A 27,869-nucleotide genomic window follows, 5' to 3' on the forward strand; every position below is an offset into this window, starting at 1 on the left:
GGCTAGACTTGCCAGTATTCCTGTTCTGGAGCTCATTATTAATCTGAGGAGTAACTGGAGAATATGTGATATACACAGCATTTAAGATCTGTCTGTTAAGCACTCTGCTGGAAAAGAGGAAGTCAGACTGGCTTAGAAGTTCATGTAAACTGTGGCTGGAAGACTAATTCTGGAGAGGGGCCTAATACAGAACTTAAGTTGTCTTAGAGAGCATGTATGGTTCTAAGCTTGTATTTTGCATTGAGACATAGAAAACGTGCCACATATTAGAATTTTTATAATACCATGAACACTCTCCAGTGCAAAGTTGTATAAATAATGTATATGCTCACAGGAGCAGGAAATATGCTGCTGAACAGACAATGTCAACTTAGATGAATTCTGTCCTGAAAGCTGTACTCTAAATCTGACCAAGAAAACCACTATTGACATGTGGCACTGAAATGTCAATAGGTATAAAAAAATAGTATTTTGTAATGCAGAATCATTGCTTGGTTTGCTTGACTGGACAGCTGCTTCTGTTTTCCATGAAATAAAAATAATTTCCATATTAGTTCTCTGAATGCCCAGCACAGTTTATTTGTCCCACTAAAGCTTACATTCTTAATCCTAATCACACTCTTGAAAATAGGGAAAATTAGCTTGCTGGTCTTGTGTAGTGTCAGAGGGGGAGTTTGACAGTAGGCATGACTGGAATCAATTTAAATGTTGGTATACTTACAGTTTTGCTCTGGTTACTTTTGTTCAATCTGGAAGTGGGTGAGGGCCAAATCGATGCATGAAGCATCCTCATCCTTACCCCTCAGCTCTGTTGGTGAGACTGCTTCAATCGTTTTCTGGCAGCTACGACTTGGACATAGTTTCCAGTATTTACAGGCAGAAGGGACAATTCTGTTTGACTGTCTGTAGACTGCAGACTATTACATTCTTAAGCACAGTTGAAGCATTCTGTTTGTCAACAGATTTAAGCTTGTGCTATAAGCAGAGAGGAAGTGAGAAGGGATAAAGTGCTATTTAATGCCCTAGGCACGTGGAGTGGCAGAGGATCCTCTGGTATATGTCCATAATATCTTGACTGTTGAACAATTTCTTTTGGAAAAGGCCAGAAAACCACTAGGTTCCTCCCTGACACCTCATCTAGCCAAACACATTTGTGAAGATTCTGAGAAAGAAATCTGTCTTGCTTCATCTCATACACTGCTCACTACTGCTCTTTCTCCTGCCTTGACTATCCCTGATGATTCACAAGAGGGCAGGAGGAGAAGCACAAAGATTAAAGAAACAGAATACCACTATTTGATCAATGTGCATTAGGAGAAAACCTGTTTGTTATCCCTGGTACACAACTGAAGACCTGCAGCCAGTGTTCAGGTCAGTCATAAATTTGTGGGGGAAGCAAGGAAGCTTGGAGCATTCTTATCAGTTCTCATTTTCCTTTCCTGTGAGAATGCATGAAAATAAAACATCCCTGTGAGTATTGCAGTTCTTCTGCAAATGACTGTATGCACTAAATTTTGGGAACTGGACCTAATACTTCATGAAACACAGTTGTTACCTATGAAACAGACTTAAGAGTGCAGGCCAAAGATTTATGGACAAGTAAGAACTTTTCTGATACTACTAAGGTATTTTTCAGAAGGGGACCAAAATGCTTACAAAGTTCTGTCCACTCTGAGGAGGCCTCCAGAAGGCACCAGCATCTGTACAGCTGACAGACAGTATCTCTGCATCCATACATTTGTTTTTACTTGTAACCAGCAGGGTGTTCAGTTGTTAACTGAACAACTTCACAAGGTCTGTTTCTGTATACTGAAGCCTAACCATCAAGCTGATGAGGAGCAAAAGGATTCTGAAGATTCCCAAATATGTTGAAGATTTTCACTATAACTAACACAATTCTGTCTGAGTAGGTTTACAGGGAAAGGCAGTTCCTTGGAGAGCCTATTTATGCCAAAAATTATTCTATCATGATGATGCTTAAGCAAGAGTCTAACAATTGCTTCTTTGTGAATAACCAGCATCTTGCTTTTCTTTGTGCAGTTGACAGTCGTGTCAACAGTAGGTTTTGCACCATCCATAGACTTTTCCCCACAAGAAGGGATGTACTGTCCAATACACTGTTGCAGTTTTTTGCTAGCAACACTGGCCAAAAATAGCCAGGTAAGGTTATGCATGAAAAAGAGGGCTCTCACAGCTTTCAAACCATTCCTGCTTTTGGCAGCAGTATTGTTAGGACATTGTAGAAAGATTTAATAATGATATCTAAGACAATGTGAAAACCATACAGACAAGAACCTCTCTGAGACTAAATGGGGACTCAGCAGTGGCTGCATGATCCATAATCCAATACCAGTCACTTCATAACCCCATTTTAGGTCCAGAGAAAAGAGAAAGGCTACTAAGTACAGTTTGGGCTATTTGTTGATAACCTTATAACCTTTTCATGGACCCACTTGCAGTTGGTGTCAGATGATTAATTGGCTGTAATCTCATCTCTCTAATCACTTTAATTCCAAAGTGTACTGCTGTTACCTTACATTCTGTAAGGCAGCAAATATTATATCCTTTCAAGAGAATTGAAGGTCAGAGGAAACTGGGTGACAATCCATTTGACTAGATCTTTAGAATCTTTTCTTGTCAATGGCACACCTAGCTGATGGTAATTACTTTGGACGTACCTTTCATGCAGACGAACCCCAAAACATTTTGTCAGCTCGTACTTCATTTCACCAGGTGCAGAACTGTAGCAGCTGTTTGGCATAACACAGTACCCAGTCCAACAGTTGTGGGTAGCAGTGTACTTAATTGGAAGTGGTGCGGTAGTTTATAAACTGGCTTGATTAAGACATATAGCTACAGGCCCATGCTGCACAAAAGCTCACCTCCTCAGCAAGAATTTAGGAAGGCACTTTGTCTGAAGCAAAATGGTATGATTGCAGGGTCAGCATAGTAGCAGTTTTAAATAGATGGAAAAGAGGCAACTTAATGAGGACAACCTCAGATTCATCTTTGACAGTGTGCTACTTGGAGGGCTAGAAATAAATGAAGATTAAAATACCACTAAATCTAAAGGGGGAAATATGTAAAGGAATAATAATTTTATTTTTTGTGATTGTATTGCATACATCAGTTAGAAACATCTACAACATTGGTTGTCAATAAGGTGGACAGAATTGTGATTTGTATTTTAAGTATTATTTAGAGCTGTAGTTTTCCTACACTTTGTTTTGCATCTATTTGGTAAACAAGGCTATTGTGACTGCTGCACTTGTGTGGCTTCATGTGTATGGTTATTGTTATGTAAGAAGCCAAAAAGGCAACAGTGCAGCTTTCCAATGTTTGGAACCTGTTGTGCATTTTAAACTCTTGTTTGATCTAGAGCTGCATCTCTAGTATGAGCTGGGAGCTGAACACTTCACCTGATGGGGACATGGGTTGCGACTGGAGAAAGGCTTTGCTTTCGGTATCGCCTGCTTTTACCCATGTACAAGGTAGCTGCTGTCACCATCTCTAGGCAGGGTTTAACTCCTCAGAGGAGCTATTTATATGTTGATAAGAAATTAGTTTTGTGTAGGTGTTGAAAGTACTGAAACATACTTGAACATTTCTAAATGTTAATGCTGCCTATTGAAATCAGTACAAGATTTCCTAAACATTTTAAATAACTTATTTCATTAATCACATATGAAAACTTTAGAAAAACCATTTTAAAATGCATGATTATGTAATTCTATACTGACAGTCTAAGCCCTTTTTTCTAAAGCAAAAACATATGTGGAACACTTAGCTCTTGGTCATTTTAACAAAGTGAAGAAGCTGTCTCTGCTGAAACTGTAAATATAGAGGCCCTGAAAAATTTCTTGAAATGTTTTCATATTGCATTTCTTTTCCAGTAGTAAAGTTTTCAGCTCCATGGGAGAATGCAGCATGCAGTCATTTCCCTGCAAGAGGATTTGCATGCAGTTGTGTATGTCCCAGGGAGAGAGCAGTGGGTAAATGCTGTACCTCATAGTGGTTTGACAGCTTTGGCTTCGTAACAACCCCATGTGGTTATACCTCCTTCAGACAGGGGGTTATTACATGACACATTTTCTTCTTTCAAGACCATTTTTTTCTCTATGTTATATAGGGTGGGAAGATGGTGGTTACACCCAGTATTTATTATTCAAATCTTAAATTTTAGTGATAAGGAGGTCTCAAATTTCTTCCTGAATTAAGCCTAGCCATGCAGCTTCACTTGTGCAAGTATGCAAAACATGACCCAACAGTGCAGAAATGCTTTCCATTCATGTCCCAAGTTAGGAAAACATAAACATCCTTCTTTAATTAGTTGCATTTAAACTGGGGATGTCTTTGAACAAGTAGTTAGGAGTAGTTACTTGTTCATCTTGGAAGCTGAATGTATTACTTAGCTCAGTAGGTTTAAAAAAGGGGTGGTGGAGGAGAGCTTTTCAGTATTTCTGTCCTGTGCTTAGAATACAGAATTTAATACTGATTCCCCGATTTCTTGTGCTAATAACCATCATGGGTGTTTTCCATTTCTTTGTTAGCAATGTGACACTTTTTTCTTTTTTTTTTTTTTCCTAGCAGAGGTTGAAAAGGTTGCTACAAACAGATGTTTCCCTCAGATTGTAGAAAAGGCTTGTGGTTAGGCTAACAAGTTGAACACCTTTTTTATCGATACAACCCAGAATAATACCTGATAAGGTTACACAACATGCTAACGTCGTTAAACTAGCAGTCTAACTTTTATAGTGCCTGGATGTTTGCGTGTGGTTAGAATTAAAGTTAACAGTGTAACAGACCTTAGTGCTCACAGCTTCCCTCAGTTGTGGCAGGCCTCGGGACTGGCACATCAAAGGCAGGGTGCTTTATTATCTGTTGTGAAAGAGCAGGAGCTCATCCTGTGCTCTCCTGGCAGTTTCATGAGCCGTTACCAAAGGAGCCCAGTGCTGACCCCTGAGGGCAGGAGGACAACCCCGGGTGGGGGGGAGGAGGGCAGGCAGCTGCCCACCAGTGTCCCATCTGAAATGCCAGTTTCCATGTAGACAAAATGGCGAGAGCTGAGCTGCAGGGCATGTTTGAACCACCCACATCTGGGGGCTCGTACAGAAGTGGGAGGTGTTCCCCAGGAAATGTGCTTCCTACATGGGGAGCAGTGGTGACCGGGATGTTGAGTAGCAGGCCCAGCCTTCCCGCTGGGACCAACCAGTGTCTTTTCTGAAGAAAAGGTGGTATGAAGGAGGAATGCATGCCGTGGTCAGGGTCTACTTTGCAGGCCACTAGTTAGTCTGAACCATTAATACATAGATTTGACACCTTTCAGGAAGTCTTTGGATGCAGAGAGCAAGGAAAGAATTGCATGTAACCTGAGGTATAGGTACTCCTAAGAAGAGCATGCAGTCATGTGGTGTTTTCCAGGTATTTATCAAATGCTTAAGTAACAAGCAGAACAGAGTACGAACTTCTGGAAAATAGGAAGCATTCATATAAGTAAAATTAAACCCTGTTGTACAAACCCGCAAAAGCAATTGCGTGTTGAGTGAACCATAATACTGAGCTAAGTATTCTTTGACTGCCACATTGTGCTGTCATTGATATGGTGTCTGAACTCGAGTGAGACTTCTTAGTATTGCAGTAGTTTGGTAAATTGGGAGGAAACAGATTTTAAAGTGAATTTTCATAATGAGGTCAAACCAAGACAGAAAACTGAACTGAGAATGCATGTGTTTATATATCCAGAAGTTACTTAGCAGATGGCCTTAGATGGGATACTGATAACAAATAATAGACTATTTTAAGTATGCTCTTCTCACTAAAAATGTCTGATGACCAATCTTCTATAATTTTATGAAGTAACCAGCGAGAGGCATTTGTAAGAATCCAAAATCTGTGGTCTGATTATTATTGAAGCTGTTTAGCACATCAGATGTCATTCCAGATGACCAGTTGCATTTCAGTTGGACCGGAAACAAGTACAGATCAGTAATAATGTGATGCTGTGTACCTTGAGGTTAAATGTCTGACAAGACAACTAGTGCTAATGGACTGTGACATTTTTCAGGCCATAGGTCTGACATTACTTGCTGTGTTGGAGTGAAATGTTTACAATGACCTAACTCCATATTACAATATATTAGGACTTTCTTTTTCTCCTGCATGCTGCAGGTTTTATGTTTGCATCTAAATTCCACAGCAGCAGCAGCTGGCCCGTGTGTAAAAGCAGCATTTTCCAGGTTCTGAAGAGCTCTGAACAGCCCTGGCAATGCTGTTTGATTCAGTCCAGGATGTTCTGTAGGGTTTCTGTTAGGTATGTCACAACTTTAAAACATGTACTGCAGATAAAACTCCCATTAACGCAAACCCATCTGGTACCAGATCTACCTCTCAACTTTCCTGAGTATTATCACACTGCACATATCATGCTATTGGTAGGACTGGCTTAATGTAAGTAAGGATGACAAACCCAGATCAAAAAATCAATGCCAAAGGTATTTTGCTAAATTTACCCTACTGCACCACATTAGCTGTTGGAATTTTTTTAAATAAGGAAGATTTAAAACAATATTTTACATTAAAGAGACTTGAATGACTAGACTGATAAATGGTAAGTACACCTAGATAGCTTCTAATCATGTTTAAATAATATCCCACTGTATTAAGAACTCATTAAAGAAATAGGTAAGAATTAGCCATTAGGGGCGATTTAATAACAGATTGTTTCAGTGTCCTCATCTCATTAGAGGCTCTCTCTAAATATAGGGCTTTGCTTAAAATATTAAGGTGCTTCCTTTGGCTTCTGTCTTTTTTCCCTTCTTATTTTTTATTAAATGCTTATACTTTCAATTAAATTATTATTGTTATATTCTGTCTCCTATTAAATAGCTTGTAATGCATTGATTCTTTTGTGCAGTTTTATATTTTGTGGCATTCTCTTCCAGTGGCAGGAGTTAGGAAAAATGCTCATTTTGTTTAATACAGTTTCCATCGAAGTGGTGGTTTTTTGTTGTTGTGTTGTTGTTTTTCATGGCTTCGATTCTTTCTGTGTTGTCTTCTGCTGCCCCTCCTCTAGTCTGCATGTCAATGATGCAGAACTTCATCTTGCAAAGTTACATACGGTGGCAGCTGATGCTATAGAGTCTATGAAAATAACTCCAGCTGTGGTGTAATGCTTCGTACGTTCCAACTCGTTCCTAAGAGAGTATGAGCCCATCACCAGACAGATTTAATATGTAAATGCTGTTCTCCTTGACCATCAAATCAACGACCATTAAGTGTATAGTCGTGTTATGCCAAGATTTAGCTTCAATATGCTCGGTTTTTTACTTAAAACAACACTTGCAAATCCTTGGGGGGAGGGGGGACAAATAAATAGGTGAGCTTTACCAGAGGACCAGGGGAGAGGGAAGCGAGCTGGTGGTGCTCAGGCTCCGCGTATCGGGTGTTTCAGAAGCGATGATCGTTATCGCCGGCTCAGTTGCGCGTGTGGCTGCCAGGGCTGCCACCACAGCCCAGCCCCTCTCTAAGTCACCCGGCCCCAGCCGAGGAGCTGCGCGCCCGGCCTCCCGAGCGGCCAGCAGCAGCCGCCCCGGGGCGGGTTGCGGAGCCGGGGCCGCTCGGCACCTGCCGCTCCCGCCGCGCCGGGCCCCGCTGCGGGGGCAGAGGGCAGCGGCAGCCGGCGGGGGCGGTGCTGCGGGCCGGGCCGGGCCGGGCTCGCCCCGTCACCGGCCTCCCGCGCCGCCCCTCGACGGCGGCAGGAGAGGGGAGGGCCGGAGCGAGCGGTGTAAACAAGGCGGGGGGCCGGGGCTGGCTTGATGTCAGCGGGTCACATGGAGCCTCATATGGGCCGGGGGATGGCGGCGCGGCGCGGCTCTCCGCTGGCAGGCGGCGGCTGCTGCTGAGGCGGCGGCGGTTCACGCCGAGGGCCCGGCCCGCCTCCCCTCCCCGCCTCCCTGCCCGCCGCGCTCCGCTCCGGTCCCCGTCGCTTCGCCCCTGACAAATGATGTGTGTTGTGCTCGCCGCGATGAAAGGTAGGCGCAGCCCGCGGGACGCGCCGCGCCGCGGGGAAGGGGCGAGCCCGGCCTGGGAGCGGCGGGGCCGGCTGGAGTTACGGTGCTTCGCGGCCTCCCCGCTCCGTGTGCCGGGGCCACCGCTCGGCGTCCCGCTCATGCCGAGCGGCCTGCGGGAGCCCCGGGCCGGAGGTGGCGCTCCCGGTGCCTGCCCCTGCCCCGTCAGCTGGTGTGGGGACCCGGCCCGGCGGCCCCTGGAGCAGCAGGAGGTTTTTAGGAGCTCTCGCAGGGGTGCAGTCCCTCAGTCCTGCCCGGGAGCGCCGGGCAGCGCCTGGGACTGCCGCCGCCGCGCTGATTCGGGGCGGGCGGCCGCGCAGGGAGCGGAGCGGTGACCCTTCGGAGCCGCTGCACTTTACACTGTCGTGAGCAGGTTAGAGGATATGAGATAACTTATCTGCCAACACGGCTTTGAGAGGGAGAGGTGATGATTAACGTGTTCGGAGTTGTATAAAGCGGAGACAAGCTGCTTGATCTTTATACAAACCGTTGTAGAAAATACGTGCTGTAAAATCTGTCTCTAGCAAAGGGGAGAAGAACGGGGAACATCCTGTAGGTAGCAGATGAAGCTAAAATGCCATCTTAAGAGATAGCTGTTCATTTTTAAAAGGCTTTGGAATTAAAGGGAAAATCAGAATCACTTAGTGATTAGGTTTTAAACATGAAGTTTTCTCTCCTTGCCGATCCGAGTCCTTAGTGAGGGGCAATGGCAGACTGAGGAGAGGCAAACGAAGTTTTTTATTAGAAAGTAAAAGTTTACAGGTATGTTTTCAGTCTGCCCCATTTCCGAATAAAATAATGTCCACAGAAGACCTTTTCGTTGCAGCATTTTAAAAGTCTTAGTTGTGTTTTGGGTTTTTTTTTACTATATCTAAAGCCAGTAATCATCTTATTTAAATACTATATTCTTCATAGTAATCTAAAGAATATCAGTGTTGACATTTTAATTTAATGCTCAGAGTAAAGTACTAAATCTGTACTCTTTAAAATATTTTCATGGATTTTGTAGGCACAGTCTCTTTTTAAAAAAAAAAAAAAAATTACTTGGAAAAAGAAGATTGCATCCTGCTTCAGCTGCAGACTGTTTCCTTTTTTTTTCCCACTTTGCAAGAGCAGTAGGTAATAGGCACCAATAGCAGCATAGTGTTCAAGGCACAATAATTTTCAATTACTAGGCTTCGTTTTCTTGGAGAAAAGCCTATGTGAATAAAAAGAAAAGCACTATATTCATTAATCATTAGCCACGCTGAATGTATTTGGCAAGAAAATGTAATTGGGTAATTCAAATACTTGCATCTAAAACAAAAGGAAATGCATTTTTTAAGTGTGAACTACATGGATATTTTTTGCAGTCCCTTAGAGTTCTACATATTCTGATAAGACAGTTTTTCAGCATATCCCTCAAGCCCTTTAGAACCATGAAATCAAATAATTTTTTAGAAAAAGGAAAGAAGAAAATTTTTAAAACAAAAAATTAAAGGCTGTAATTGCCATGTATACTTCTGGACAGAGACTGAAGGCTGTGTTGTAAAAGAGCAAGCAGACGATGTTCAGCGAACTCAACTTGAAACATTTATTTATTTACTCTCTTGGGAGTTTCATTTAAACAACTTTCAACACTGATGAAAGATCTCGGCAAAGCCCAGATCTTGGGTTTTAAAATGTAATTCCTAATGACTTTATTATTAAAATATTTAGTTCTCTGTCATTTTTACAGAATACTTATATGGTACATTTCATTCATGTTTCATACTATTTAGTTTTCTAGTGCACTGAAAAACTTTATTGGTTTCTTATTCTTTCTCTAATTTGTTGGAGAGGGTTCAGCTGTAGAAAATGTGTTGTCGTTTGTCTTAAAGTGACCTCTGATTATCATGAAATGATAGATCTGTGATCCAATATTGTGATTTGAGAGAAGCAGACCAGTAGCATGGGGAGTGCAGTTTTACAGAAGCTCAAAGGCCCAAGGGAAACATTTTAAATGTGTAGGTGAATTGAGTATTGTATTTTTACTCGCTGCTGTAATAGTGTTTGGGTGGGCTTCTGGTCTTTTGCCATTCTGAAGTTAAAGTTCAGAAAAATACGGCCTGAAGGAGAATATGGGATGTTACAGATTTCCATACTGGGATTTATTTTTTTTTCTTTAAGTGAAGAAGAGTAGTATTAATTTCTTTCCTATAGCTGTTCATGTAGTCTGAGCTGATACCCTGGGAAACTAGTTTGCAAGTTACTGTATTTTTAATGCAACATAATGTTCTGGCAGAGTGCTTTGTTTTATTTTGAAAAGTCCTCAGACTTCCAGACTATATACAGGTTTGAATGAGTAAAGATTTTGGCCAGCTGTGAGCACATCGATAGCTGCGTTCATACGCAGAGAGCTGGAAAACAGACCAGTCCAATGAAGAGGCTGGATGTGTTCTTAAGTCAGGCTGCCTGATAGGAAATGTAACTTTCTGGTTTCAAGCAGAAGGGAATGAGGGGTTGTTTGTGTCTATTTCTAAGAAAATAGGCAGTAGAGAAACATCAAAGTTCATAGTGACCAAGTAAGTATTTTGTAGATTGATGCGCTTTTAAAAAAATATTTATCAACTGTTGCAATTCTGTGTGGAGGAAGCCTTGCTTTCTTAGTTTATAATTTATGCAGGCCAGTTAACCAGCTGATATCTTTAAGGGAGAGTGCAACGTTACATGCTTATCAGTAGAAGTTTGCAAAGAAACCGGATAATTTTACCAGCACATTCATTGGTACAGACCTTATTCCTGTCAGTATTCACTGGTAAAAGCTTCAAGGTTGACTTCAAGGAGAATAGTACTAAGTGCTATGGATTGGTGAGCAAATACTCTGCGCTGGAGTAGAAACAGGAATTCAGTTGTCTTGACAGTTTGTAACTGGAGATGAGCCTGAAACAGAGGAAGCTAGATTCAAAAGTGTGGTATTTTACCATTTTTGGGTACCTGCCTTGTAGAAACACAGCAGTGAATCAGTCAAGGTGTTGATGACAGCTGAAGTGCTTGTCTTGTACTGTCATCAGGCCTGGACAGAGGGGTTTGGTCTACTGATTAGTTTATGAAGTATGAAAATGAACCTAGCAATAGTTCTACTGTATTTCCTATAGACATTGCTAAATAGAGATTGGTGGGAAAGTAGATGTAAATTTTGTAAGCTTTTCCTGCCAGGTGTTAAGGTGGAATCTGAGTTACTAATCCTGACTTTTGCCATGTGGACATCAACAAAGTTGAATCTGTTGCTGTTTTGCAGAGGATAGACCAGATGAGCAGAACCAACTGTCACTTGGTTGTAAGGAAAATTGTTTCTCTGTGGGGGTCTGTGCTGAAACCACTGGAAGTACAACTAGTTTTCTGACTGGCACTGTCTCTGAATAAAAATCCGACCATTTAAAAATACCTATTTAAGGAAATAGACCCCGTTGGTTTCCTTATTAGTGGCCATGATTTTTGGATCGACTGTATTTTTTCTGACACTCCGAGCTGCAGTCGAGGAGAGGAGCAGGATTTCCCCAGTGCCAGGTGGCAGCACTGGAGGGAGTGTACTTGATTTGCAGGGACCACCACGCTCCGGACTTGAGTAGAGCCAGGTTGCTCAGAGCTGTCTGGGAGTCTGTGCAGTGCTGCTTACTGTGGGGGAGCTTTTCTGAGTCTGTCAAGCCTGACCTTTTGACGTGTTTTTTGTCATCTGTCTTGGCACCAGCCTCCCAGCACGTTGGTAATTACTCTGTGTTTTTCAGCAATTAACAACTGCCCATGGAAAAATATCTTGCCATAGGTTTAAAAAAAAAAATAAAAAAATTGCCTCACAAATTGAGGTATGTTTAAATTTGCCTTCACTGTGGCACTATTGAAAGTTAAATCCAATTTAGCAAATACCCTGGTACAGAACTTCTGTTGACTAAATATTAACAGAATCTGGCCTTTGGAATTGCTAGCTGAGAGACTGCTTTCTTGCTGCTTTAATTTCATACAACTGATCTGAATGACTTACTTGTACCAAGACATTAGTTGCATCACATTCACAGGGTAAGATTGGTTTGAGGTTTATTGCTGAAATGTACTTTTCAGGCTCTTTGAAAGACTCTCAAGATTTGCAAGTAAAAGAAGAGGAAATCTGCCTTTATGTCTCACAGTGTGATAATCAAAGGCAGTTGCATGCGCTGTACCAGTCTCAGTCGGGGACACACTCCTTTTCAAGTATGGAGAATCTGTACGTCCTGTTTCAGTCAGCAAAAACCGTGGGTGCTGAACATCTCACTAGATCAAACTCTTTAAACCTATGTACAGCTCTTGCCCAGCTAAAATGTTCCAACTGGCTGGCAATACAATTAAAAAAATATTTTTTCTAGGATAATTCTAAATTAATAGGGCAAACTGAAGTGATGTATGGGCACATAGACCACAAGGATCTTTTTTTGGATCTCTAAAGGGATGAGGCTGTAGAGGTGGATAATTAGGCATCGCTAGTGTTTGGAGTGTGGGCTCTGCACAAACACGAAATGTCATCACATTTTATCCAGTGAGATGATGGGGGGGGGGGGAGGGGCAGGGGGAGATGAGATGGCAGCTGGTTCCTTGTGTAATGCAGGGTAGTGGCCTGCAGCTTTGCAGCTTGGCTCTGCAGTGGAGAGGTGAATGTTTGCACTGGCATTTATTAGTTCGGGGAGTAGTGTCTAGAGACCTTGGTCAAGAACTGAGCCCTCTTTATACTGTACTTCCCCAGCATCTATGAAAAAGACTAATTTCATTACTTAATCCCCATTATAGATAGCCTTGCTTGCTTGGGTTTGGTTCTTTTTGTAGGATGATGTAGCACTCAATTTTTACCTTAAGGGGTTTTAAATCTTCTTTCTTGCTTTTTTTGCCCACAGTACAGTACAGGAATAACAGCTACTAATTACTGGCAGGGTTGTTAGTATTTCATCTTCACTACACAGCAGAATTCTAAATTGGTGTATTTATTTCTAAACTATATGTGCAAAATCAAAATGTCAAATCTGTGTCTCTCCTGAGTAGGTGCATGCAACTTGGTATCACTTTGCAATTCTCTATCTAGCATTAGAGGAAGTTAAGATGCAGCATGTTCTTTTCTTTCTTCTTTGCATTCCCATGAGATAAGTTTTAGTAGTGTGCAGAATAACTGCGTATTACAATAATCAGTTATTACAGTCAGAGTTGATACATTTTATAATATTACTGGTTTTTCATCTGAGAGAAGTTAGAGATTTCTCTCATTTCAAATAAAGAAAAAATTCAATATTCACCTTTCTTGTATTTATCTGTGAGCTGCAATTTGCAATTATAGCTGATAACTCCTGAGATCAAGGAAGCAGTAGTTCTCTTCTTTTGTGATTTGTCTTTTCCTTGAGGATTGATATCTCAGGAATATGAATGTAAGTAATGGTGCCAAAACTGTCTTCAAAACCTTCTAAACTCCTTTTTGAAGAGCAGTTTTTTTTCTGGTTTTCCCAATAAACATTAACAGGGGAGGGGAGGATTCTGTACTCCAAGAATAGCTATGTTATGAGGAAAAGGTGCCTCTATACAGTGCAGACCTCTCTCCTTGTTGAATTAAAGCAAATAAACAAAAAACAACACCAAAACAGCTACAGAGTGAAAAGGTGAAGTAGAAAGCCTCATTAGGGAATCTGGCAGATGGACTTTCTTCTTACCTTTCATACTGTTTTAAAGGGAGCCTTGCCTGTGGTTAGCAGAGTCTTTCATTTGTCCAGGTTTTTGGGGTTTTTTTCCGACTTCTCTTGCTAGAGGCATTTAGGTGAAAAAGTTCTGCAAACTACAGGTTGGCAAACTCGCTGAAGTTTCAGGCTGCTTCCCAGTTGCTTGCACCTTAATGTTGAGAACACCAGAGAGTGACTCAGGGCAGCAGTGACTCATGGGTTGTCGTGCTGTTCCTCTCTTCAGAGGGGGCTTCACTGCAGAAGGGAACTTACTGACAGAGGTGGGGCAGTCAGTGCTCTGGAGAGAGCCCGGTGCCCTGCCAGCACTATGCTGAGATGGTCTGCACAGGTTACCACGCAGATTCTCAATTTTGTGAAAAAATGTAAATAAATTAGTATTTGCTTCCCTTTTCCTTTTGGTGTCTGGGGAAAGTGAAGTCTTCATACAGAAGCTAATGGTTATCCAGGAAAATCTCTATGCAGTGTTGTGAATGTTAGGGCGTCTGTCTTGCATCCCATGGCCACTTGCTGTGTGCATGTGCTGTACTCTCAGAGACATAGAGCTGAAAGTGTTAGTAGCCAAGTCTCTAAGATGGTGAATGTTCCTTGTGCTCTTTGGCAGCAGCCTAATGGGAATCTCTAACAATTAAAGCTCTCACAAGGGCAAGAATACCCTCAAAGAAGTCTGGGGGTTCCACAGCAGTGTTTGGGGTAGGGTAGCCTGCTGTCCTCACCATCAAACATAGCCAGCTGCAGTTATGAACCAATGGTGGTCTGCAGCACCCAGTGCTGCTGCCCTGTAATGTACAGCCTGGCTCCCCGATGCTTCAACAGTTGGATTCAGTGAGTTCACAATTTCTTTGCTTTTTTTTAATTTTATTTTTTCCCTCTCTGTGGTGGACAGTGATGCAGGACCCAGAGTTCGTGGCTCTTCTGTTTGTGTGATTCCAGCCTTGAGCCTTTTGTCATGTTACATACATAGCCATCTAGGCTGAAATCAGTGTCAAGAGAGGTATAATCATCCCAGCTTTCATTTTAAGAGCATTTATCTCAAAGCTTAATTAAAGCTACTTGGATGTAAATAAGTCTAACCTCTTCACTTCTGAACAATGCAAATAAAATAGTCAGCATACTTATAAGGTATCAGCCATATAATTATCATGTAATGTTTGTGTTCTTTGAAATGCTGTGCTATTTATTGTCATTGAATCCTGGAACAAGGTGCTTCATAAAACCAACTGCATGACTCTTTATTTGTGCACTTGAGAAGAAGTTGATCATTCTCAAACAAGGGGGTGGAAAAGTGACATTGAATCTTTATATAGGCAGATGCACTGTGACAAAGGGTTTGTCAGAGTGTTTGCTCAAACTGAAGTTGACCACAAACTGGAGTTTTGTCTGGTTGACAGAGAGAGTCCCACATGTTCCGGAGTGCCAGGACTGCTTTTCCATGGCTCTTAAATACTGCTCACCAGAGGTGCTGCTGGCACATGGCCCCATGGGGCAGGGCAGTGAGGTGCACTTGGGCCTCCTGCCACCTCTGCTCACACCTGGTATGTGGAGAAGACTTCCTGCACTTTTGCCCAAGAATAAGGAAAAGGTTGTGTTACCATTTGCGCACACAGTCGTCTGCCCTGTGCTGTTTCTTAAGTAGTCTTGAAGTCCTAAAGACTGTTACTCTTGCTGTTACTGTGTGAACTACATGAAACAGAAGCTGGGGGACGGATACAGTGTGGCTTCTGCTGCCAGCTCTCACAGATAGTGAGAGCTGATGTATTTGCTTCTGCTGGTCCACAGTTACGTAAGTGAGGTAGGGTGATAATTTGAACTGGTTTAGTTAAATAATTTTTAAAAAATTGGGTGGCATACATGTGAAATGCCATTGAAAGTCATGTTTGCTTCAGCTGACTTGTATTTTGGACAGAATAGTCTTAGTTTTAAACAGTAATTTCAGAGTAGATGAATCAGAGCAGTGGGAACAGGATTTGAACATAGGACGTTAGGATTTCAGTCTCCACCACAGCTTGGAAGGGGACAAGACTGTGCTTGGGCATGTGTTTGTGGTACTGAATTTCTCTCTCTTTCTCCAGAACACCAGGAAAATCAAGATTGGCTCAGCAATTTTTCCTTTTATCCGAGTAATCGTTTCCTGTTTAAGACTCAGTACAATTTACACAGCCCAATTAGAAATCAAGTTCTGACTGTGTGTGGCACTTAATTCACAGCTCTTGTGAACCTGCCACGTCTTAGGAGTTCCTACTATGCCATGGGTTAACCATGCCTAAAACTTACATGAGCTGATGTTTACTTGACTGCCAGTTCTGAGGAGAAAAGCACTCACCAGCCTGCTCTACTTGGCCCTATGTCTGATGGTACATGAGTGGTGGTGTCATTTACGTTCTTCTCACCCAAAAAGAGGTTAAATTCTCTCTAAGCCTCAGGTGCTCTTTGCCTGAAGCCCTTAGTCTAGGCAGAGTGTAGGAAGCTGGTAAAAAGTGATCCCTGGTCATCAGAATGTTTGGAGCTTCCTTTCTATACACAGAAATTTGCATGCTTTAATTCTGACTTACATGTGAATGGTATAAATTACTCTACTAGTTGACAGGAGCAGCAGTAGCTACTGCCTTCCTGTAACAACAATAGTGTTACTCTTAAGGGTTGCATTTTTCCATTTAGCTAAATTAATTAGCTCATCTTTGTGTTTGATTTGGCAAAGAAGTTATTGTGGGAAAACATTTTCTAGAAAAAATACTGATAGCTTGAAATTCAATTCAGGAATTAATAAAGTCATCTTTTGCAGTGTAGGAAGCTGCTTGCTCTAGTTTGCCACCATTTTACCCCTCCTTGTACTAGCTCTTTCTAGTTTACTGTAGAAATGTTTACATGCTGGGTATTATATTACTAACCAGTTTTGGAGAACATAAATGTAAGTGAAACTACCATCTGGTACTAGGCCTCATACATCAGGCTGGAGCACTCTAGGCTTTTGGAGGTGAGTTTTTAACTATTGCTGCAGGGTCACTCCTCTGCCACGCAGAGAGGGGCAGGTTGTTAATGATAGTCTGGAGTAGCTGAGCTTATGCTTAGCGTTGTTTTCTTTCAAGGGGACACTCCCTGCTATTGTTAGATTATTGACACAGATGCATTGTGGTAGACTTTGGGTAGAGTTTTCTTGTACTGCAGGTGAGTTGTTGAATTAAAAGAAGTATCTGCTTAAAAAGTGACTACATAAAGATGTTTATAACTGCTGGGTAGATTCTTGTATCAGCAGATAATAAAAAAAACCAGACAGGTTAATTAAAGAGCCAGAGATGTTTCATTTGAGAAGACTCATATACATAGACGCCTTTTAAATGGCTGAGGAAAACAGGCTCAGAGCACTCCTCTCTTCCCAGATGCTCCCCAGTGATAGCAGGGAGAGCAGCAGTGGTTGGCAGTGCCTCTGGCACTGAGCTGGTGCTAAGGTGTAGGGGCTGGAGCAGGGCCAGTGGAGGGGGCTAAATAAAGGAATTGATTCTCCTATTGTTCTCTTCAGTGGGGATCACAGTTCTCCTGCTTCCTGCACAGGATGATTCGATGGAAACTCTGTGTGAAACCTCCAGTTAACACGAGCAGTATTTCACCCTTTTGTTTCTCTTGGTGGGTTATTTTACTGCACATGGTAGGATCTGGGTGAGCACTGAGAATTAACTTTTGCCTGGACCTGAAAAGGCCCCAAAAGTGTGATGTTTCCAGTATTGCTGAGGCTGGCTCTTTTTAACCAGATATCTTAAAAATCTACTGGTATGTCTGGGAATAACTTAGCAGTTCCCTGCCAGAAAGAAGGAGTGCAGCACCTGGCTGGCTGGCATGGCTAGTGCTAGAGTGCTCCCTCCTTTGAATACATCTAGCTCTTAAGACACACTTTTGGTTACATCTGCTAGGTATTTTTTAAAAAGAGGAATCCCTAACAAATCTGTTTCATTTCAGATTCTCTTTTCTCTCTTACTAAGAATAATTAATATAGTTTCCTCACTTTAAAATTTTAACTTGAAATCAGTGTTCAAAGTATTGCATTTCTGTGGCCAGTACGCTGATGATGTCTCTTTAAACTAGCTGGCTTGGAGAGGCATCAGTAGCAGAACTGATTTTATTGTGGGAACATGGAGCTTAGTATGAGGAAACGTTCTCTCCTTGCTGTCACTGTTCCAAAATATTCTGATATTCTTCTGATGTTTTCCTTCTCAACCACACTGTGTATACTTACAGAAGGGGAAAATAGCCAAATAAAAAGGTCACTGTAAAGCAGGGACCTTTTGAATGGCAAAATCTCATGCCAAAGAATATCTGCTCCTAGGATTGATTTTAAAGCCCCTGCAGATGCTCGTCAGAATAGAAACTCTTTTGTATGTCTCACACTGCCAGCTCTAACATGTACTGGTGATAAATGTGCACTTTATAACATGTTATTCTGCCAATGTTGGTGAGTGTTTTGTCACAGAAGTAACTAACTTTGTAATTTATTCTGTCTCAGTATTCTCAGCATAAAATTTCTGTATACACTCTGTATTGAAAAACGGTACTTCAGAGGCTACCTCTGCTCTGGAAGTCCCTGAACTGCTGGGGAGGTACCACTACATGCTTGCCTTGGCTTTACATTATTCCCAATGTAATTATTGTGGCCACCAGCCTGAATTCTCTAAAAGAAACTGAGGAAGTGCAGACTTGACTAGGTAATTATACTGTATGTTAAATATACTCAGATATATTAGTTAATGCTTGTATTAATTTGCAATACTTGAAAAACCTGATCAGATCCTGTTTTTTAATCAAGTTATCATTCTAGAAGAGTAGCACAGTTCTTGTGGAAATTCTGAAAACAAGTTACTAAGGAATCTGACTCACAAAGCAAGTGCCTCATGAAATGTGAATGTTTAGAAGGCAAAATGACTGGCAGATCCTCTTGTAAGCATGCTAGTTGCAATAAAGTATAAAAGTTCAACATCAAAGCGATCACAGCTTAGTCTGTGGCGTATTTGTACATCAAAGAACAAATACAGGACAAAAGGAACTGTACAGAGATAGAGTTCAGGCTTGCAGACAGTCCCCGTGGAATGGCAGAGAGAGCGGCTTTCATAATGTGGAAATTATCTCTGGCACATCTTCATTTCTGATTTGGGGAATAGGTAAGATTAAGAATTAAAAGCAGTGTCTCAGAATCCAGTCTTGCCAAGCATGTGAGCTTACATGATGTCAGCAGTGCTGTGTCTGTGTGCACTGTGACTCAAGTGTATAAACACGGGTGACAGGAAGTATGTGTGCAACACTGCTGTTTCACTGGGTGGAGAAGGATGGGGAAAAGGTACTTAGAACTCATAAATGAAAACGAAATGTCTACTTTTGGATTAATTTCTTCAATGTGTTTTTATGCTTGTGGTCAAATACTATATCATGTTGCCCAAAGACACTGTGGAGTCACCATTCTTCAAGATATTCAAACCTTGACACAACCCTGAGCTGTAGCTGACCTTGCTTTGAGTGGGGGCTGCTCCAAGCAATCTCCAGAGGTGCCTTCCCACATCCACTTTCCTAAGAGAATAACACTTTTATAGAAAGAGAGCTATTTGCTTATAGTTCTAGTTACGATTCCTTGTAATACAAGACAGTTTGGCCAAAAAAGTGAGCAGCTCCAGCACAGCAAAATTCCACCAAATTGATTTTTTTAACTGCTTTTTCTTAGTTTTTTTAGTGTGGAAGCTGGATATATTTTTGTGTGTTTGGACATTTAGTAGTTTGTTGTAGTTTGGTTTTGTTTGATTGATTTTTAATCCTGAAGTCTCTCTTAAATTAAGGAGAAAGTTTGTGGATGTCTGCCTTAGAACTAAGGGAAACTAATTTTGGGTATCTACAGACCATGTCCTCTTTCAGAACAAGGCAGGACCTGAGAAACTGATCACAGAAAATTGTTGGACTGCCCTTGACCAATTAGTGGTAGCATGGTGTTGAAGGCAGTGGAAACTTTGCTAATAATTTAAATGTATTTGTTTAAATATTAAGATGTAAAGCAGGTGTCATCAGTTCTTCAGTTGCAGTCTTTCTTCTCTCATTTATATTTCTTGTCTCTAGGTGCTAACTGCTTCTGTGGTATATAAAAATGTTAATAATAAAATCCAGACTAAAATCTGAATTCTTCCAAGTTCAGGGGTGCTTGGATCAACACTTTTAATACCAGTTTCCCCTTTTATGGAGATAGTATTGTCAGCAGACTCTTATTTCTTGTATTGGAGAACTAAAAATAGTTACAGTTGTGTGGAATCATTAAGAAATACAAAGGGTTTCTGTTAAAAACCTTAGAGAAACCTGATTAGGCATGCTACTGTATAATTAATTGATGTGCTACTACACTTAGAGAAGTAGTGCATCAATAAATAGAAGTCAGAATGTTAGAGCCTAAGAAGAACTGCTGGGAATTGTGTAAAGACATCAAGGCTTGAATGTGACAATTTACACACCTCAGGAGAGACCAGTATTTGCATTTGGTGTAAGGACAGAAAGCTTTCCAGAAGACCAGAGCAGGGGTAACTGTGAAGGTTCAGGCTTGGGCTTAGCACTTTCTTTTGCCTATGAAACAGCTGTAAAGACCTTTGATATTACTGGTAGTAGTATTCTCCTCCACCTTCAAGTTGGTGTTCTTATAGTTCCCTAGACTACATTCTTTTGTTTTTAAAACAGCGTCAGGTTGAGTGTTGTTAAAATGTTCCTTTTGTTAATACTGTGCTTTAAATACCTTCTTGCTAACAATTAAGATGTTGCTTGAGATAGGAATCGGATCACTGATTTGTGCCATTGTTTGCCTTGTTTGCTTTGAGACCTAGCAATAATTGTCAGCAAGTAGTCTGTAATTATCTCTTTGGAAAAGTCAGTCGTCTGTAAGGTTACTGTAAAGAGATGCAGTCGTTGCGTATGTAGAGATCAGGGGAATGTGATGGTATGTGAACGAATTACTCCTCTGACAATATGGTTAAACTTGTATCAAATCCTTTGCTGCTATCCCACTGCAATAGCGTTACCTGGAGAAAGAATTCCATCCTGGGATAGGATGTACTGTGACAAGTCCCTGTGGCCAAGGAGGAAAAAGGAGCTATTACCATGAGCTTTTGGATTTCAGAAATGCTGGTTCTTGGAAATTTCAGGAAGACGTTAGAGGGAAAAGATGTTAATATTTTTCTGTTTAGAGGATAATATAACATAGCTATTTTTAAGGAGGCCTATTTCTGTGTCTGTTGCCTCACCCTGTTGATGGGGAGAAATGAGCTGTACTTGAAGAACTTTACTGACTAAGTGGCTTTACCTGGACCTTGCAGCATGCTTGAGTCTTTCTAATAGCACTGCTCACTTCTCCACACCGGGGCTACGGGGAGAGCTGGGGATGCTCAACATACTGAAATCAAGCCTTTGCTCAGGAAATTATAGTAATTGGTTGTAAATAGTGAGCATTGCTCTCAGGTAAATGTGATGGCTGTGTGTGTACCTTGCTATACGGAATTAACAGCAGAGTTGTTTGTACTGTGCTATTAAAAGAAGGTGGAGGTTTCTTCATTTGAGTATGTCAAGTCCTGGCCTGCTAGCTGGCATAGAGTGTGTTTGGAAGAGACAAGAGCTTTACATTCTACAAAGACTAATCAAATGAATTCAATTTATATGCTAAATTGAAGGAACTTTTGAAAGAGTTTACTTTTGAATTGGAAAACAAACAAACAAAAAACAAACCAACAAAACTAAACAACCCCAAAAAACACAACTAACTCCTTAGAGACTGTTTTTCCCACCTTCAAAACACCTGAACTGTCAATTTAATAGCTTGTTATTTCAGAGAGAGAGTGTATGTGCTGCACTGGGAGAGTTGCCAGCAACTTGTAAAATCAAAATCCCGAAATGAAATACTTCAGTATTTGATTTTTCTCCTCGTGGAATTTAAAACATTTCTTAGGGAGGCACCAACAGAAAAATCATGTGGGCCTGTGTAGCTTAACTACTTTTCTTGGATTGTTGCCACATTATTAGCAGTTTGGTAACTACGCTACTTTCAAATTGTGTATTAGCAATGGGTGGGATCTCTTCACATGTGAATTTATATTCTGAATGGGCAACATGCACAAATGTCCAACTTGTCTCCTAGGAGCCTAAAGTTAAAAGTTCTAGGAGCACATCCAAAGCTGTCATAAAGCCGTATATTTTGCATGAGAAGCACTGCTGTGCACTGGTGAAGGAATTATTTCTAAATTTGAGTAAGTTTTTGTTAGCCAAGCATATATTCATTGGTGGAAGTTTCACAGTTTTTGAGGACTCTTATCTACTTCTAGTGTAAAAGCACCTTAATAATTGAAATTACATAGCATGACTTGAAATGTAATCACCAAATATAATGTGAGAGAAGAATTAAATTTAATTTTAATTAATTCCAGTTTTCAGAAAATGCTTTCGAAGTTGTGTTAAGCTGGATACCAAAATGGTTATCGCTCTGGAAAATGTTCCAAGTCTCCAAACGTCTCAGTAAAGTGTCTGTTTCACAAAAGACTACTTTGATCCAGCTATCTAAGAGATTTATCCAAGGAGACAAAACCCAGATTGCTTGCTGCTAATCCGGTACTTTATAAACAAGATTTCAATTTTTATTCCCTTTGTTTTTCAAAAATCCAGGCAGATACACAATGGGATGGTTTCTTCCCAAAAATAATTAAGCCATTGTAAACAATGTCAGTAGAAAGTAGTCTTGAGATTATTTTAGTTTTAAGTACCTACTCTTTTTTTTTTTCGTTTTGAAAACTATCATGTCCCAAGCAGTGTGAATGCTCATAAATCATGTTAGTAGAATGGGAGAAATTATTCCAAACCTACTCTCTCTTAGGCTTTTACGTTTCTTCTCAAAACTTGTTTTTTGTCCCAGCACTCTAAAGGAAGAAGTTGTCCTTATTACTACTATTCAAAACTATATGACATCAGGTATTTGAGCATCCTCATCAAAAGGGATTTAGCATTATCTGGAAGAATAAAAAGCATTCCCATTAAACCAAAACCAAAACAAAACATTTTAAAAAACCCAAAACCCACAACCGGAACTTGAGTGCAAATACTGTGGTGTTTTTCAGGGAAAATGGCGTATAGTAATAAAACACTAGAAGAAACCAAAGGACTTTGTTCTTGAAGAGAAAATGCATGTATTTATTTCTCTGTCTGCTGATTTAATCGCAGTAGTTCTAAGTACATTGTTCAGTTGAACTGAAGAACCCATCTAAATATTTTTAAGGTATTGTTTATTAACAGTAACTACTTTTAATGTCAGAGGGGGTAAATTAATTTGGTTACACAATTTATCAGATGCTGCTAAATGTCATGTCTGTTACTAAGTAACCAACAGTCTGGCAATTTATTAAATCTCAGGACACTGCATAAATAGGCCTAAATGAGAAAAATAATCTCCAGTTTAGAAGGTAAGTATCCAGCTGTGCTGCCACCATCTGAAATGGGGCTGTGCAAGGCAGCCATGCGCTGTGGGGAAACTTCAGCCTGCCCTCTGCAAACACCGGCAGAAACAGACTTTGTGGCGGGAGTTAAAAGCATCAGAGTGGGCTGGAATCAAACCTAAAGCAGGGGGCACAGGAAGAATCCCTGAGTGCTCATCAGAGTCCTGAGCAGCCTGAAACAGTCACAGTTATGTCTTTCATGTCCTTTCCAAATGTTCTTACATTGAGCTGGTAAAGGCTTTAAATCAATCAAAAGTTAAGACGTGCAGTCCCTATCCACTGCCTGAGCTGGGACTTTCTCTGCTACTGGGCAGGCTGCCTGGACCTGCTGGTTTCCTGCACAGGGCCCAGCAAGGGCACCTGCTTCCCAGAGGTGCTGCTGGAGAATAGCAGCTCCTGAGCACTCTGCTGACTGCAGAGCTCCTTGCTTTGTCAGGACAAGGGGGCTTTGTACTTCGGTGTTGAGATGAACATAATGTTTCATTTTCTGGATTCAGGAAGGTTTTTGTGTTTTCTTTATGAAGCTTAAAAATATCTCAGAATAACAGTAGCAGTACGTAAATCTGTATAAATTCTCACTTCTTTTTCCTAATTTCTTTTGTACTGACTGCTTTAAATAAGTCTTAATTTTTAGGTTTTTTTAATGAAAATGTTTATTTTTCTGTCAGACAAAGTAAATTATCATGTAATATGGCTTTGTGAATAGCAGGTTTTTATCCTTGTAGGTTGATGCAGAAGGTGTATTTTGATGGTGTTACATTGTGGTGGATGAAAAAATGCACTGACTTTTATCCAGGAGAGGGAAACGAGGTTTTTTTTTTCAAGAACTGTAGATAAATTGGCATCTTACAGAAGTAATACCATGAAAGTGGGGAAGAACTCCTCTTTGATACTTGAGCCTTTCAGTTGGTACAATAACAGGCTTTTGCATTACAGGTTCGTTAAAGCTCAAATGGATTTTGGAGTATTGACAGCCAAAGCTGACTTGCTGAGCCAAAATTTCTGTTTATCCAAGTCTGTTAAAATCAGAATTTATGTTGACTGTACTAATGTCTAAGCTTTAATACCACTTTTATATAGAAAGCTGCTATTTGAATTTTCAGTGAAGTGTTTCTTTACAATACGCCTTTTGAGTTATGATTTATAACTGGATACATATAAATAAATGCTTTCAGCCAAATGCTATTGAACTAATTCAATTTTTAAGTCATTAATTACATTTAGCTCACTGAAAAAAAGAACAGGGAAAGGCATCAACTAACCCTATATAAAAGTGACAATATAATTGTTTTGTGAAAAGGCTTCTGGGCCTCTTAAGCTGTGAAGAGTGAGGGGTTTGTTGGGTTGGTTGTTGTCCTTGTAATCAAAGAAGTGTGAACAGAAGCTAGATAATGCATTACTATACTGCAAAGACAATTCATCTTGAACAGGCGTTAATACACTTAATGCTTTTTGCTTTTATCATGTTAAGGTCTTTGTCTTTGCAGTAAGATCTGGCTATGCAGTGAGCGTACTAGTTTGTGCAGGAAAAAAAAAACCCTTTTTTGATAGAAAATCCATTAACTCTTGTCAGATTGGTAAATTTTTCAGGGTAGATTTCTTCTGATGTATGTTCAATTGAATAATTGTTTTGCTACATTCAAACAACTTAATGTAAGAAACATGTTACAGCTTTGACTTCTTATATATTGTGTAAAGCTTATGATAAAATTCTAACTGAGTATCAAAACACAGTGGATTTTAATGCAGTTTTTGTGAACCTCCTCATAACACATAATTAGGATTCCTTTTTTGTCTTTTAGGAGCTTGAGAGGGAAAATAATAAACCTAAGCATTGCTGATTGCATTTTCCCAAATACAGACTGGGAAATAAGTAGTGTATATATTTTTAGACTGGAGCATGGTAATCCTGCCATTTCCATGTTTATCCTTCCCTTTTGAGTATTCTGTTTAGGTGGATGTAAGAATTTTTCTGGTTGGAATTCACATTGCCCTGTGAGACTGCATAGGCTGCACACAGAACTGTCATCTCGCTGAAGTGCTGTGTAATTGCCTGATCCTCTTTGCTGTCTAGTTTCTCATTTCTTTCATTTCATTCCTTTCATTTCTTCCCCTTCATGTTAAAGTTCTTCATCTCTAATTCATTTTCTTGTGTTCTTCTTTCACCCTCTTCTGAAAGCAAACTGCAGGTGCCTTATTTAATCTCTTTATCAGTGTAGTGAGGGGTAACAACACAACTACACATTTTAGACCCTTTATAGCCAGCTGTTTCAGATCATCATGAAAGAATGAAAAATAGAACCCTCTAGGACACCTCTGTGCTTTACCTTTCTAACACTGCACGCTCAGTTCTTCAAGAGATCTTTGTTCATTTAGTAGCCTTCTGGAATAGTTACAGGCACACCGGAGGGTCGTGACAACTGAAGAAACCATCTCTCCAGATGGCCTTTAATTGTCTTCCCATCTACCGAAATTCACATCTCATCTCTAAGCCATGCTCCCCGCCCCCAGCACATTTCTAGTTTTATTGCCATGTTTTGGCAGTCAGGGACACCAGCAGACACTCATTGGCACATTCAGCAAACTGAATTTGTTCTTGCTTGTTGTTTTACTTGTAGAGAAATCACTGCTCTCCTATTTGCCATGTTGGAGGAACGATATGTGGAGTTACCATGCCAGGCTGCTGCAGGATCTAAACCATTTCATTTTGTATCACGAGCTCCCTAAACATATACAAACCTGTTCTGATTACCAGCGTGATTAATAACAAATCAACCACAGGCTTGATTTTAGGAAGGTGTCAGAGAAACCTCTCCCTTGTTTGTAGATTGCCTAGTAAATTCATTAAAATTGTTCATTATTTGTTCCTTGTTTCATTAAAATGAACTAGTGTGAAGCAAGAAAGCTGTATAGAATTACTCTTCAACAAGTTATTTTACAAAATGCAGCAGCTGTCATCTGAATCACATGAGGTATAGAAAACCAGAATTACAGTGAAGTGAGCTCGTCAACAAGTTTTGGAACTAAATAGTATGGAGCAAGGAGATCACAAACAAACCATTTTTTATTTCCATTAAACATCCTTTCAACAGGGACCACTTCTTTATCTGCATCTATACATATTTTTTGTGTGTATATGTATGAGGTCCTAATCCAAAATTACGGTTCCTCAGCTCTGCCATAGTGAGAGTGGTGACCAAACTGTCTGTCCTTCCCTTTTATTTAAATGTTCTTTAAAACTGGTAACTTTATTTGCAAGAGGAGAACCTAATGTATGTATATTTTTTTTATTTTCAAATTATATAAATGTATTACTGGAGTAATATTACATACGTTATAGGACATGCATGAGAATTAAAATTAAGAAGGAATGAAATAGAGGTGATGATTTTTGAGGTTCACATGTTAGAAGCATGGATGAACTGGATTGTGTGCGCTAAGGTGTACCTTCATATTCACTACCTAAGTCTTCCTTTAAGAATGGCTGGAGGTTGAGGTGGGAGAGTTCCCGTGGGTAGCTATTGGACTATAAAATTACTGCACCTAATGAGATCTACTAGATTAATCAATTCATCATGAGCATCTTGAACAGTTCTGGAAGATGTTATTTTCAATTCTTAGGAATTTGTTGCAGTTTTTTGACAAACTACTGACTCCTGGTAACATGTAATTTCCACTCATCCATGAGAAGCAGAATTTATATTGAAAAATGCTTCATTTTTTAAATTATGCACTTCCGAGTTTGTTGCCATCTTCTGCCATCCCCCCTCCCTTTGCCCAGCTTTGTCTTTTAGAAACAGATGGATGTAGCTGATTCTCAGCTATCATTTAAAAATACTCCTGGTGTTTTTACTCACAGATATATCTTGGAAAATATATTGTGATTCTGAGCATCTAACCTATGGCTTATCAATTTCTGAAACAAAGGAGTCTCTAGGCTTGATTCAGAAAGCACCACTGGGTAATACCAGGGAAAGCATATCATGCAAACTGCATCATTCCTTTGAACTTCCTTGCCCTTCTAATGGCTTCATCATTTCTCTTCCTCACAGAACTGCCCTGTGAAGTGTGTATACCACCAGGCAGCTCATATTGAGCTAGCATGTCCCTCATGAGTCAAAGCTGTATCGGAAGTCAAAGCATGTATATAGCTTCTCTTTCAATGGTAATTAACACTGAAAGGAGCATCTGCTTGCACAGTGATCAGACTATAAGGAAATACGTGTGTGTGTCACTAGCTGGTATGTGAAACCTGAGCAGGCTGCTTACAGAAACCTATCACACTTTGGGTTTTTTACGCTTGATCACTACTTCCCAAGAGCTTTGCTGGTAATCAAGTAAATGTTTAATTTCAAACAATTATTTGGCTTTCCTTTCTTCCCTCCATTTCTCAAATTTCCCAAAGACTTCCAAAAGGAGCTTTGCCATGAAATACTGAAGCCGTGTGTCACCTGACACAGTGTTAACTGGTTTTGCATTGGCATTTTGCTTCAGTTGAATGTGGTGATTATGGAGGGCTTCTGTCTGCACCTGAAGATATCAAAGATAAACTAAAAATCAAACAGAACAGCTCGAACTTATTTGTTAGAAATCTTACGACTCTGTGGCTGTGT

The 27,869-nt window shown here is 40.4% G+C and overlaps 1 protein-coding gene across 3 annotated transcripts in view; it reads left to right on the forward strand.

Annotated features, from left to right (window-relative positions):
- RORA (RAR related orphan receptor A) overlaps positions 1–27,869 on the forward strand; it is a 356,756-nt gene that overhangs the window by 275,793 nt on the left and 53,094 nt on the right. Inside the window, exon 1 of one of the 3 annotated variants that reach the window (XM_051628158.1) lies at positions 7,820–8,030. The exons of the other annotated variants lie outside the window; for them this stretch is intronic. Coding sequence (XP_051484118.1) covers positions 8,000–8,030 — 31 coding nt within the window. The 5' untranslated portion in view covers positions 7,820–7,999. Of the gene's footprint in view, positions 1–7,819; positions 8,031–27,869 lie in introns of those variants that run through there. 3 annotated transcript variants of the gene reach the window in all.

The sequence above is a fragment of the Apus apus genome, chromosome 10 (assembly GCF_020740795.1).
Source record: "Apus apus isolate bApuApu2 chromosome 10, bApuApu2.pri.cur, whole genome shotgun sequence".
In the NCBI taxonomy this organism is placed as follows: Eukaryota; Metazoa; Chordata; class Aves; order Apodiformes; family Apodidae; genus Apus; species Apus apus.